The sequence below is a fragment of the Trachemys scripta genome, chromosome 4, assembly GCF_013100865.1.
Source record: "Trachemys scripta elegans isolate TJP31775 chromosome 4, CAS_Tse_1.0, whole genome shotgun sequence".
Lineage (NCBI taxonomy): Eukaryota > Metazoa > Chordata > Testudines > Emydidae > Trachemys > Trachemys scripta.
This window is the reverse complement of record NC_048301.1, coordinates 107226420-107239927: the sequence shown is the minus strand read 5'-3', so window position 1 is coordinate 107239927 and position 13508 is coordinate 107226420. Positions and strand designations below refer to the sequence as shown.

Sequence of the window (13508 nt, the reverse complement as noted above, 5' to 3'; positions counted from 1 at the left end):
GGTCTTTGGCTACTCCAACATCACAAAATTATGTGCACTGGGAAATAAACAAGCATCCAGAAAACAGTTTCATCCACCTGAGATAGATCATGAATTTAAGGCTAAGATTTTGTCACGAATATTTTTAGTAAAAGTTATGGACAGGTCATGGGCAGTAAAGAAAAATTCACAGAAGCCTATGGGGGATCAAAGCTGTGGGGCCCCCCCAGCCACCCACGGGCTGAAGTCACGGAGGTCTCTGGAAGTCTCAGATTCTGTGACCTCTGTGACAAAATCGTAGCCTTAATCATGATAGGTTTAAAGAATCTCAGGTGGTTGTCAACTATACACACACAGTCTACAGCCTGTGTAGTACATTTTATAATAATCATGGGTAGAGCCGTGCCTTGGGTACGGCGAATCGGGTCGACTGCTTTGGGCGCCGCACTTTGGGGGGGCTCTGCGGGGGCCCTGCGGGCCAGTGTGATTGGCCGGCATGGTCAGTCCTGGAAGTGACGGATTCATCACTTCTGCCCGGGGCTCCACACCCACCTAGGGACAGCCCCGGTCATGGGGCAGCACCAGGATACATAATAGCAGTGTGTGGGTGGTGGTGGGTGTCAGGTGGTGGATTTCAGAGCTCACTTTAGCACGAAAGATGCAATTCTTCCAAACCATAATTCTCCTCTCCATGCTAACGTTCCCCATATTCTTGCTATGGCCTGATGCACACTTTTCTTTCCTTAAGCAAACACATATAACCTCCAACTCAAAATCCCTTTCGAATTTTGTGCACATGTTCACACACGGAATAATCTGCGACACCATGACTCTTTTCACCTAACTGGGAGGCGAGGGAAGATAGCGATACAGAAAAAAATTCCAATTTTTTGGAAAAGGAAGCTTCGCTGTGCTGGGAAAAAATGATGCTAGGATCATTTAGGAAGATCTCACTGAGCCCTACCCTGCAATCAGAGTTTCTTCAAACTGTATAGATTTGGATGTATATGCACAACTGCCCGGTTCTCCTTAAACACGCTTAACCCTGGATCTAAAACTGCTCTGTACAAAAAGCATTTTAGTGCCAGCTAAGCAGCATTATGTACAACCTACACCATTCACTTGTAATTGGACTATAATGAGTTGCGGTCACAATTAGCTACTGTACTGAAAATGGAAGAGCACTTCCCCAAACCTCTGCTAACTCCAGCCCATTAATAAGTATGAAACGGGCACAAATGGCCATCGCTGATCAGGAAACAAACAAGGTTCCCTTCAGATTGAGTCTCAACACGCAGGGAGCAGTGCTGGCATTGCACCTTAGCTTATGTCTTTTTGCCATTAAAACCACTTCCTTTAAAAGTCTTCAAAAAAAGTTTCCTCATATAGGGAAATGTCTACAGTAGCCACATTCATTGTCACCCCTAGTTCTGACCTTCTAAGCAGGGTCTAGATGAGATTAATTTTGGGGGCCAACAAAATGTTTACATCGGCAGAAGGACTCAGTTAATCACAAGTTACTCTTAACCATTCCCTCTTCTTTGCCCTACCCCCAAAAAGCAGTGCATTGCCTCTAAGTTTCTGATTTGTAACTAACGGCTCTTGATTATGCAAACTCAACTCTTAGCCCTTTCCAACAAGGCATCGCAGCGTAGAATGTCATTTCCATAGAAATATCAACAGGCTCTCAATGCACTCATTCTTGTGATGATCCACAATTCCTGAATTGTTAAACAACACACGCTTCAGGAAAAAAAGTTTAAACCAAGCAGAAACTCAACAAGACAGGTAGAGAAGTGACAACTTGGCTGCATACCATACAATGGAAAAATACATAAGCAGAGCCATTGCTTTATTTAGCTGCTTGTGGCTCATGCTGGCTTACACACTCGTCTTCTGAAAGCATCCACCAATGATCAGAGACCTCTGACCACATACTGTATTGAAAGGCGCAAACAAGCATTTCCAAACACAAGAGAAATCAAAGTGGTCTTGTAGAAGAATATAGCACTGGAGAGAGAAAAAGCAGCTCTGATGTCTCAGCTGTTTGAATTTACAACAAAGCCAGTTGACACAGCAGGCTGAATAAAGAGATTTTTCGAGAGAGTAAAATGAATGTTAATCAGCAACTGAGGTGCTAATTGACTGGTTAACAGCAAACACTGCATTTTCAAGGCTGCATCCTGCCTGCCCGCTCAATGCAGCATCACCCTGGATTCCTTTTCTTCTTACCAGGGGCTCGTAATACAGACCAACCAGCATTAACTTAGCAGCAAGAAGTCAAACCTGGGACTTACTGAAAATAAAACTGTCATAACTAAATACGACCCTTTTAGTGCAATGCTCCAAAAGCACAAGACAGATTAGAAGTTCAGTGCTCCTATAACGAGAAAGCCCACAAGCTTTTGCACACTCACGACAGAAAAACAATGGAAAGTTCCCTTCTGTGATATATATTTTTTTCATTTCTGTGAAATAGGCTATCTTCACCCTGTACCATCTATGCCTGCCTTAAAGTATAGACCATAGACCATATAACGTGCTGCAAGATTTTCATTGCCATGAGTTTGGGATGACCACCACACATGAATTGCAGAGTGCACTATTTAGACAAGCCCTAAGACTCTGCATAGTTTTTGTACCTCTGGAACCATGTCAGTTTAGAAACAGACGTAGCCCACATCTACACTGCAAACTTTTCTCTGAATAGCTATGCTGGTCAGGTGTGTGATGAGGCAGATAAACACAGCTGTGCCAGCAAAAGCCCCTAGCATAGACACAGCTTAAGCCAGCAAAACTGTGTTTTTGCTGATACAGCTTTTTGCCCTGCGCGCGGGGGGTGTGTGAGTGTGTGTATGAGGGGGGAGGGGGGGATGCCTGGAATATGCAATGCCAGCAAAAACACAGATTTGCTGGTATAAACTGCGTCCACACCACTGGAAGCTCTTTGCCGGCACAGCATTGTAGAGCTATATCAATAAAGTTTTTCAAGTGTAGACTAGTTAAAACGGTACTAACCCATAGTGTGGAGAGTTATACTGGCACCTTTACAGATAGTGGTACAAAAAGAGTGAGTAGACCAGCCCTTAATGATTTAAGGACACCAGTGACTAAGCAAGCCCAACACACCATTATTTTCAGAATATATGTTCACTCTTGGTGGATCGGGAGTCATTTTTCCCAGCATTCATGCCTGGTCTTACATCCTGCTATAATTAAACAAGCAGGTGAACAATACACATGGAGGAAGGAGAGGCAGAATAAAGAAAGCTAGAGATTTCCCAGGCCTCTTGTGCAAGAAGAAAGGTGCTGACTAGCATGGAAAGGATATTAGGGAAAACAGCTACTGAAAAACACAGAACTTGCAAACAGAATAAGTTAATGCACTGGTGCATTTTTCATTGCCAGTAAGTACAACACTAAGCACATAAATAAAGCAGAGTTCGGATGACCTCAAAAGCACACAATTTGTAAAAGGAAAATATGCCATGCAAAGAAATATGGGCAACATATTGCAAAGCAGCATTTCAGCAGCAAAGCTGACTTCACAGAAGTGCCAAGAAGATGCTGGCAGCTAAGGTTCTGCTTCATTCTTGGCAGAATTCAGACAAGCGTCCTCAGGAAGGATCCTTTGACAAATGCACTGAACTAGACTTCATTGCCTATATAAAGATCTGCCCTCCCGCTGCCCATACCCCAATTTTATTTTTTGCAAACACACACACACACACACACACAGGTCCACAACACTCCTGTAATACCAGTTCAGTTAAAACCCTAGAGCCTTGTATTTATAAGCAAGCTTATGGCTACTTATGAGCGATTCCTGTTCACAGCTATATGCGAGAAGTCTGGAGGGAGCAGGAGCTATCATTTAACTACATTATATTTAATAGCATTTAAAGGTCTTATTCCAGGCACTTTCAACCAAATAATTCTTCCATCAACCTAGCTACTGCATCCTGAGGGCATAGATTAACTACAGCAATAGAAAAACCCCTTTTGCTGCTGTAGCATCCATTGTGTAGACCAGGCCTCTATTTTACTACACCTCCATGGTTTTAGACAGCTTAGGATGGTTTGTATGAAATTCCTAAAGAGGTATTAAAAACCTTTCACCTCTAACAAGAGGCAGTGAAGGATAGAAAAGATGGGACAAGTTGTATTTTAACTTGGGTTAGCCAATCAAGTTGAGCCAGCCCCTGACCATCCATAGCATGAGACAAGTTCCCAAGTTGATTCAAACCTGGGTTTGAAGTTTCAGCACAAAAAGATACCAAGGTCAGCCAGTAGTGCCTAGATTTCCAGGATGATATAAGCTCACGCAACAGTACAATGACATGTCCCTTAATGCAGTGTCCCCTCCTAAAGTCAAATCTCCACTGCCCACGCCTCAGACCAATTCAGAGACAATATTAACTAAACATGTAACATCAAGGCATGGAAATTCTAGTTCAGCTGTTGGAGAAGAGGGAATAGGGTTATAATGTAGTATTTATATAGGTCTTTGGATGTTTGTTGATTTGAACTTTAACATTAAGAATTGCTGTACCAACATCATCAACTTAATTCGTTCATTAAAAATATTAAAAGAAAGCCAAAATGAAAAGAATTACTATGTTATACACGAGAAAAATTCTGCCTCGTGACTTGCTGAAGACAGAAATGGGTTGAATAAGTATCTGTTTACCTTCTTAGCACTGAATAATAAAATCTAGAACTTGATTAACAAATCATATCACAATTGCATCCTGAGCAGCTGTAGCAGAGTTTAATGCAGTCTATTATTTACCTCTAATGAACAAGTTGGCATATGCAAATAATGTCTGGGGAATCCGACAGTAATGAAGTTAGAATATTCTCCCCTTTGGAATGTTATATTTAAGTGAAATCTGATGCACTTTTGACGTTTATAGTCTTAATGGAAAGATTTGTGGGTATTTCTGATTAAAACAGAATGTATGTGACTTAGCATACAGGTCAAATCTTAACACTAAACTCCACAGAAGTCAGTATCTGCTCACTAAATTCAGAAACTGTTGCAAGTTATCCTAATTTTGTTTTAAAAATATCTGTTCAAAACATTTTGGGGTACAGTATATACAGGAAACTACAACCAAACTGTATTATTGTTTTAAGGTTAACGTTTCAACAAAATTCAAGCCATCCCCACCCCAGTAAATGATATACACAGAATTTTACTTAATTTTAACCTGCAGCTATTGAGCTATTCATTATGAAAATTAAGTGTCTATTTCCATGTCTAGATTCAAACAAATCAACTGACTTTACATCAAAAGTTAATTCACATTATATCAGTTATACTTCACAACCATACTAACATTTTATTCATTCAGTTTTACACCATCCTGGGTACTCCCAGTCATTCAGGATATTTTGAGTGGGGTGATGGAAGTGCAGATTGTGGGGGTTATCTTTGAACATACTGAATACTTTTGGATACTCTCATCTGGCTGAACAAGTTCCCCTTGTAGTTACAAAACATGCAACATTCTGTGCACCAAGTTGAAAACAGATACCTCGGTGTACTAGGTACTACCTGCAGTTTGCAGTCATTTGACATAGCAGCCTCAAATTAATCTTTTTTTTTTTTTAAAAAGTAATTCTTCAAAAAGCCCTCATTTACCATATCACATTCCAGCATGCTGACCTTTACAGTTTGCCTTCCAAAGCAGTCTAAACCACGGGTCTGACAATGCACCTGACAAATAGAACATGGCCTTTCAAACTAAAGCATGCAAAGATCAGGAGCAAATCTTTCTGCTAACACACTAAAAGTGTTAGATGAACACAAATAATATTTTCTTTAAAGCTCTGTTTCCTTTACATGGTGTTATTTCCAAGACCTGAAGAGCTATGTGTAGACAGATAGATTGTCTCTCGCATCAACAGAAGTTGCTCCAAAAAAGATTTTACCTCACCCACCTTGTCTCTCTAATACCCCTTGTTTTTGTGAGTCTTCCACACAGCAATAGGGGAAAGATGTTTTTTGTTTGTTTGAAACAGAAAAATATTTTTTAAACACACAGATTTGACAGGGCGACTCGGGCAGTTTGAAGTATCTGAAGCTCTAACTTTGCTTGTTAGCAAACAGTGCTTATTTGCTACAAAACAAAGGTTAATCTTTTCAAATAATGATGCTCCCTCTAAAGGGAACATTGTCAACTTGCAATTTAGTCTAAAAATTTAATTTAATCTCATAACTAACAAAGAGCCAAAAAATTAAACGTCATCCTTTCCCCAAAGAGAGACTTCCTAAAGCTTCATATCTTTAACCGAGCGGATTCCTTCAACCCTCAGAGTCACTCCCCCACCCCACTTCTAGATGCACACACTTTAAAACAAAGCTGACTAAAAATGCTAAATAAAATTTAACCAAGCTGCATGTTGTATATTCTGACATCTAACTTTGTTGGTTGTTTTTAAAGATAAAACACTGATTTTTGTTGCAGTTTTACAAGTCCTATCACCAGAAAAAAAGGGTTTGATTTTTGTGCAGATTTAATGGCAAAAAGTCAAAGGAATAAATATGTATGTAGTGTCTTTCTTACCTGCTCAGTGTGTATGACCCATTCCTCTTAAGCCTCATGCTTGTGGATAGGAATCTTAGGAAAAAATCCAGAATGATGGTTTGTCCTCTGTTTAGCCAGAACAGAGGCACCTGTTCCTTGGTAGGTCTTTTCTTTTGTTAATCAAGGGATCTCTTTCCTGTTTCTCTGAGTCATCAATTGGGAACAATGAGAAATAGCCAACAGAGCCAATTAGCAGGAAGCACAGAGGAAGTCAGCCCAGGCAAACAAGAGCCTTGAAGTGTAAAATACCTCACCCCTCCCTGAAAAATCACAAAGCCTCGCTTTCAAAAGAGAAGCAGAAATTTGACAGTTGGATAGGAAGATTAAAGAGTTGTATGGTACCCCACCAGACACAAATTTCAAGGGAAAAAGCTTGTGGAATAATGTAGATTATTGTTGGGGTTTCTCTTTTTCCAGTTAGTCTGAACAGCTTCAGATATTCCCTCTTCCTATGACTTATTACTCAAATATTCATCACAACCTCAAAAATACAAGGTAATTCAGCAACAAGCCACAGTAATAGTGTCCACGTTCCCTTAAAGTCATAAAAAAAAAATCAAGCTGAAGACAGCTGTGTGGAGGGGGGACACATGATAATTACAAAATCTTTAAAAAGGTTTTTTTTTTTTTGTAGGAGGCTAGTTTGAAACACGCAGCTCTGAAGTCATACTTGCACACTGCAGAGAAAATTATCTTCCAGCAGCCCAGTCCTGGGCAATCTGCCCTGCATAAATCACACGATCTACAGTGTCTGATTAGGGTGCTTTGCTTCCTTTCCTGTTCAACCCACCCTTCTGTGATAGCGGTGAACTACAGAGCTGCCCTGTGCGACTCCTGGAATAGCATCGGTTACATAAATTGAAAATAAATTTCTCTGGGTATTTGTTATTTTACCACCGGTGAAGGGAGCAAGATGTTATGGCACAAATGGTGAAAGTGACATGCTTGCCCCACAAATACTGTAAGCTTGGAAAATATTTTGTACTAAATAGTGAAGAAAGAACTACTGGAACCCTTTTAATTTCTTCATTATGGCTAGAAAACTACACATATATGTGGGAGGGTGGAATATTTGTTCTCTTTGGGGAGAGACCTGGAATAGTTTTGCCACTTGAGAGGTTTCTCAAACTCATTAACATTAAAAATATATCTCACACATGACTTTGCATCTGCTGTACTAGTAACAGTAGCAACTCTTCCGGCTATTTCTCCAGCAGCACTTTTTACATGACCAGTTTCCAAATTGTTATTTTAACTGATGCTATTACAAAGAGCTGTGTGGAGCTCAAAAGTGTGTCTCTTTTGCCAACAGAAGTTGGTCTAGTAAAAGACATTACCCCCTACCCTTGTCTCTCTCAGTACTACAAAAATCGCATTTCATAATGCACTTAATGAGAATCACCAGATGACAACATGTGCGTATATGCAGACACAGGGCAGAACCTCACCACAGTCACAAGGTATGTGGTTCCACCCAATAACCTCATGCCTTAAATGTGCAAGGGTACCTCTACCCTGCCATCTAAGCCTGGAGTTAGTAAAACTCTAGTTAGCAGACTCTGCATTTGTTAACCTAGGGCTTATTGTCCACATTCATTTGTAACCCCAGATTAGGAATTGTTGAATCCTGGGTCCCAACCCGGAGTTCCAGCATCGACATGGCATTATGCAGGCCCAAGTCCAACCACCCATATCCCAGAGTTCCTAGCCCTACAAAAAACGTGGCTGCTCTAGCCCTTTTGTGGTGCACTATGGGAAAATTTGACTGTCCAGAGGACAAAGTCAACCCACAGGATTATAGAATATTTTTGGCAGACTCCCAGGGTACAAATCCAGTGGGGCGGCATCTACACCGCAAAGCAATAGGGCTAGAGCCTGGGATCCCGGCTTGACTTAGGCTTGGACTCTCTACCCCTGTGGGGTCCTGGGACCTTGGGTTAGCATGATGTGTGTGCAGACAAAAGAGGGGTTAGGCCTGAGCCTGAGTTTAAACCCTGGGTTTATATTGCAGTGTAGACATAAATGGAGTGGGCAAGACTGTGTAATGAGCAGGAGTGTCAGCTCAATGGTGTTCGTCACTGCACGAGGAATTTCCTCTTGCATAAATGTTAGTGCAAAAACTTCAGATGAAAAATTCACATGCAAGTTGTAGTGGTGAAGAGGAGATACATAAGGGGCATTAACTGTTCTACTTTACAGATACTGTTTTCCTTTCTCTCGCTCCCCCCTCTGCCTTGAGGTATCAAATGTTCTGTTGTGCTATAATTCTACGGTGTTCTGATGCACATACTTTATACAGTGGCCACCAGTTTTAACTGACTCAAGTCAGCTGTTTTAAATAATAAAAACTTGTGATGGTGAAAGTATGTACAGAAGTAGGGAAAGAGGATGACAACATTTTGCACTTAAAATCAAAATTAATTTTCATAGATTTGAAAACAAATGAAAATTGGTAGATTAAATCATTGTACTGTTTATAGGAATAAATTAGCTCCATCTCACTCTACCGCACTAAACATAATAGAAAATGTTTGCAAAAGAATACTCTAACAAATAGAGGCTACTGTAACTTTTTTATGGAAAGTTCCTAAATGCTGTATGCCAGCATTTCTCAAACTGGGGTCTGTGGACCTGGGGGTCCACAAAAGTATTCCAGGGCTCCGCAGGCCCCTCTGATCAATTCCTCCCCTTCCCTCCCAGCATCTCCTGCATACCGGGGAACAGCTGCAGGAGGTGCTGGGAAGGAGGAGGAGGAGCGGGGATGGAGCACGCTCAGGGGAGGGGACAGAAAAAGATGGGGCAGGGGTGGAAAGGGGGCAGGAAGAGGTGGGGTGTGAGTGGAGCCTTGGGGGAAGGGGTGGAGGGGGGGCAGGGCTTGGGGTTGAGTGGGGGGACTTGGAGTATGCCAAAAATTTTAAACCAAAATGGGGGTCCTTGGGTTGCTAACGTTTGAGAACCACTGCTGTAGGACAATACCTCCATGGCACTGTGGTTGACACTTATCACTCCAAATGCTTTTAGAGGAGCACTTACTGAACTATTACTACATTTCAATTGTATTTCACTGAAGGAAATTTCCTAACAACAAAACCAGTCAGGTACTAAAACAGCAAGATCTATTTAAAAGAGCAGTTATAAAATTAAAAAGGTCAGGTACAATCTCCCCATCCTCCCACGGTCACCCAGGAGTCTAGATATGTTCCCCCTACACGCGGTATGGATCTGTTCTGATTACCAGCTTTTCTGGATCCGACATCAGGTAGCTGTTAATATCAAGAATGAATTTAGGCTTGTCTACACTGGCATTTTACAGCACTGTAACTTTCTCGCTCAGGGGTGTGAAAAAAACACCCCCCTGAGCGCAGCAAGTTTCAGCGCTGTAAAGCACCAGTGTAGACAGTGAAGGTGGGGTTTTTTAGCACTCTCCCAGCGCTCTGCCAAGACTACACAAGCCACATTAAAGCGCTTTAGCGTTGCCAGTGTAGACTAGCCCCAAGAAATACAAAACACTGGATCTGAACCAAGATCTTCATATATCAATTTGCTGCACTTGTCAGCTGGAAGCGAAGTGAGAATTGTGCCAGGTATCCACACATCAGACCACTTAGCCCAGGAGCTGATTGAGAGACTCTTAAGAGAGGTCTACTAAGGTTTGGCTAATCAGACACCATCTCAATAAGTATCTTTTGAAACAAAGACAGTTTGGGGTGATAACTTTGATGCTGGAGTTTGAGGACTGTAATAGTCCCTTCACTTGTTCACTCAAAACCATGTTTCTGAAGGTTTTTAATGACTGTTGATGGGCCCTGTGCAACACAAAAAGGTTGTCAAGGTTTTTTGTATTCAGATTCGGCGGTGTGCACGCGCGCAGGCTTTGGCATTTCATTTTCTAAAGACATAAGTATCTATGAAGTCAGACTCTCATTTGTGCTTAAAGGATTAAATTTATCTTCTGTGGTATCTTGCTCAAAGCTTGAGTTTTAGCGTTTTCTCCTTTTTAGAGGAGAGACTCTTATGAGAGGTTTTAAGACTGTGTGTTGTTCCTCTCTCAGCTGATTCTGAGCAATAACCTTCGCCAGTCCCTGGTCCAAACCCCTGACAGAAAAAGAGAGAAGGGTGGGAAACATGTTATTAGAGAGACTGAAAGGACACCCTGCATCCGATGAAGTGAGCTGTAGCCCACGAAAGCTTATGCTACACTAAATTTGTTAGTCTCGAAGGTGCCACAAGTACTCCTGTTCTTCTTCCTGCAGGTATGTATCCTGTTGGTCTCCCTAAGGAAAAGGGTAGCCACTTTCTGACCTACTGTGGGATCTCCCTGGAATCTGGAAGTGGAAAGGTAGGTCAATCTTCCTCCCAAGGAAGGGGATGTTAATTTTACACCACGCCCCCTGCTCCTGAGTCCAAGGTGAGTGAGGACTGAATGCACAGACTGATGAGTGAGCTTCAGCCACTGGAGACAAGTGACTCACTAGCATCAGAAAAGTCATAGGAGCTGATGCTTTTCATGACTGTTGAGGACTTGCATGTTAAAAAAAGCTTGCAGAAAGAGGGATGTTTTGTGGCTCTCTCCACAATCTTAACATGGATCTTGCCTATAGGCTAGCTGGGAGCAGGAATTTCTTCCTTTGGATTGCTACAAGGGAACTTTGCCTGCTGTCAAGATTTGGTGAATGGAGTTTCCACGTGGCCTGCTCTACCACCTCAGCATAGGCTTCAGCCACACACTCTATGGCAGGCAATTTTACTGTGGTCCACTTAACTGTCTTGGCACAGACCTTTGCCCACATCCAAGCTGAAAGCTGGTTTCCTCCAGCCTGCTGTCTGCCAGCCATTTGAGGGGGAAAGATGAGTTAATGATGTCCTTCAGACCTGCCTCAAAGCCCACAGGGTTTTTTTTCCCCTTTTAGTTCTACTTCACGGTTTTTCTCATCAAAATTCCTAAGGAAGAAACTGAGACAATTTACTTAATCTTTCAAAAAAATGCTGAGAAAGCTCTGCTATAAAGTGTGACCTAGAGTTTGCTGCGTGTGCCACCTGGAGGCAGAGAAAGCTAGAAAGTCCCTCCTGATGGGCAGTCCTAAGCCCAGGCTCAGAGCAAAGATCTGGTCCTCTGCCAGGTGTCATGACGACAGGAAATACCTCACTGAGAAGAGTGACATGGAGAAGACTGAGAACTGACTAAACACTGAACGTATGACCAGTCAGAGATAATGAGAGGCCTGAAGGGTTTTGGGTGCATGCTAATTTGCGCCAGCATTAAAAATACATGAAGTTGGAGGTGGCTTTAGTTCTGATGACGACTGATCCATTTCATGGCAATTAAAAACCACTGTACCATACTATAACCTGTTAGGTTTACCGCCAAATGGACATTTTTTAGCTGTTCCTTAACTTCTCTACGGATGCACATTTAAATTAAGCTACCCACTGATTTTTATGAGCCTTTTGTTTTCACTAGCTATCTCACTACTTTAAAAATAAGTTTTAGCATTCCATTGCAGCAACCAGCTGCTGGCGATTCCAAAGTCTACTCCTGCTGAAACCTATCAATGCTCCTTTCCTCTTTCACACCCTTCCCCAGTGCTCTTTTGGGGATTACAGAAGCATAAGGGTATGCGTTCTTTAATATCTCCATCTGAAAGCTATTATAGGAGACCAGCAGCTAAATATAAAATGCCCAATCAGAATCAGAGCTAACCACATTGATGCTGACGTCCCCGAGTGCTATCAAGGTCAAAGTACCTGCCACAAAAAACATGACCCCAGTGGTCAGTATAACTGTTTTTAAAATTAACGGGCTCTGCTAGTCCACTCTTGGTACATGTAGGAGATGTTGCTTCAGTTTTCAGCGCTAAGTGTTCTTTACCGGATTAATTAAGAAATATCATCCTGTCGCTCTAGTGTCTGGACTGGTATAGAAGATAAAAGATAAAGCTTTGCATCCATGGTTCAGGAGGGTTATCATGGCTGTGAAAGCCATTATGTGACATGCCCGATATAAAATAGACCACAAAGAGTACATTCAGAGTTATTTATCCACGCTACTTTTAAGGGGAGAACTTTTTAAACTAAATACAATGGGCATTCCTGATTGAAGGTAAAGATGCCATTGACACTGAAAAGCTTACTGCAAGTATTTCAGAATAAGCAAGGACAGTGTCCAGTGAAACAAAGGAACTAAAATACTACAGAGTGCTCTGTCTGGAAATAGGAAAGGGTGGGTCCACACTACACCAGGGATAAAAGCCACGATTTTATAAATTTAGAAAAAAAACAAACAAAAACTTCTCATTTCAGAGCTTAACTCAAAACAAAATTAGATTTAACAGCCTTTTATCATTTGCGTAATCATTCTTAACAGGCATCTGCCCAAGCACAGGAAAGAACTAGTTTTCAACATGGGCCAAACAGTACCAAAAAAAATAATAATAATCTGCTTCGATCCCACACTTTTTGCAGCATACTGAGAATATGTCCGTGAGTGAATGAACACGGGAAGCACTCTTTTTTGGAGGGAATGTCATGCAGAGTTAAATAATGCAAAATGTAATGTCAGAGCTGAAGCCTACTTAACATTGCTTGGAATAAGGCTGACTTTGATTGCAGCTTTATACCTAAAAGCACACAACAAGCAGCTAGGTGGACCTGAACACAGGTCCTACCTTGCTGAAAAGAGGCTACATAGAGTTAACACAAGACACTAAAGAGAATGTTTCACATTTTTGGGCTAGATGTGAAAAAAAGTTACTGGTTTCAGAGTGATAGCTGTGTTAGTCTGTATCAGCAAAAACAACAAGGGGTCCTTGTGGCACCTTAGAGACTAACAAATTTATTTGGGTATAAGCTTTTGTGGGCTAGAACCCACTTCATCAGATGCATGGAGTGGAAAATACAGGAGCAGGTATAAATACATGAAAAGATGGGAGTTGCCTT

At 41.6% G+C, this 13508-nt stretch overlaps 1 protein-coding gene across 5 annotated transcripts in view; it reads right to left on the bottom strand.

Moving 5' to 3' along the window:
• Positions 1–13508, bottom strand: part of MOB2 (MOB kinase activator 2) — a 166629-nt gene that overhangs the window by 74305 nt on the left and 78816 nt on the right. Inside the window, exon 1 of one of the 5 annotated variants that reach the window (XM_034770306.1) lies at positions 6552–6696. The exons of the other annotated variants lie outside the window; for them this stretch is intronic. Within the exon in view, the coding sequence (XP_034626197.1) occupies positions 6552–6589 (38 nt within the window). The 5' untranslated portion in view covers positions 6590–6696. Of the gene's footprint in view, positions 1–6551; positions 6697–13508 lie in introns of those variants that run through there. 5 annotated transcript variants of the gene reach the window in all.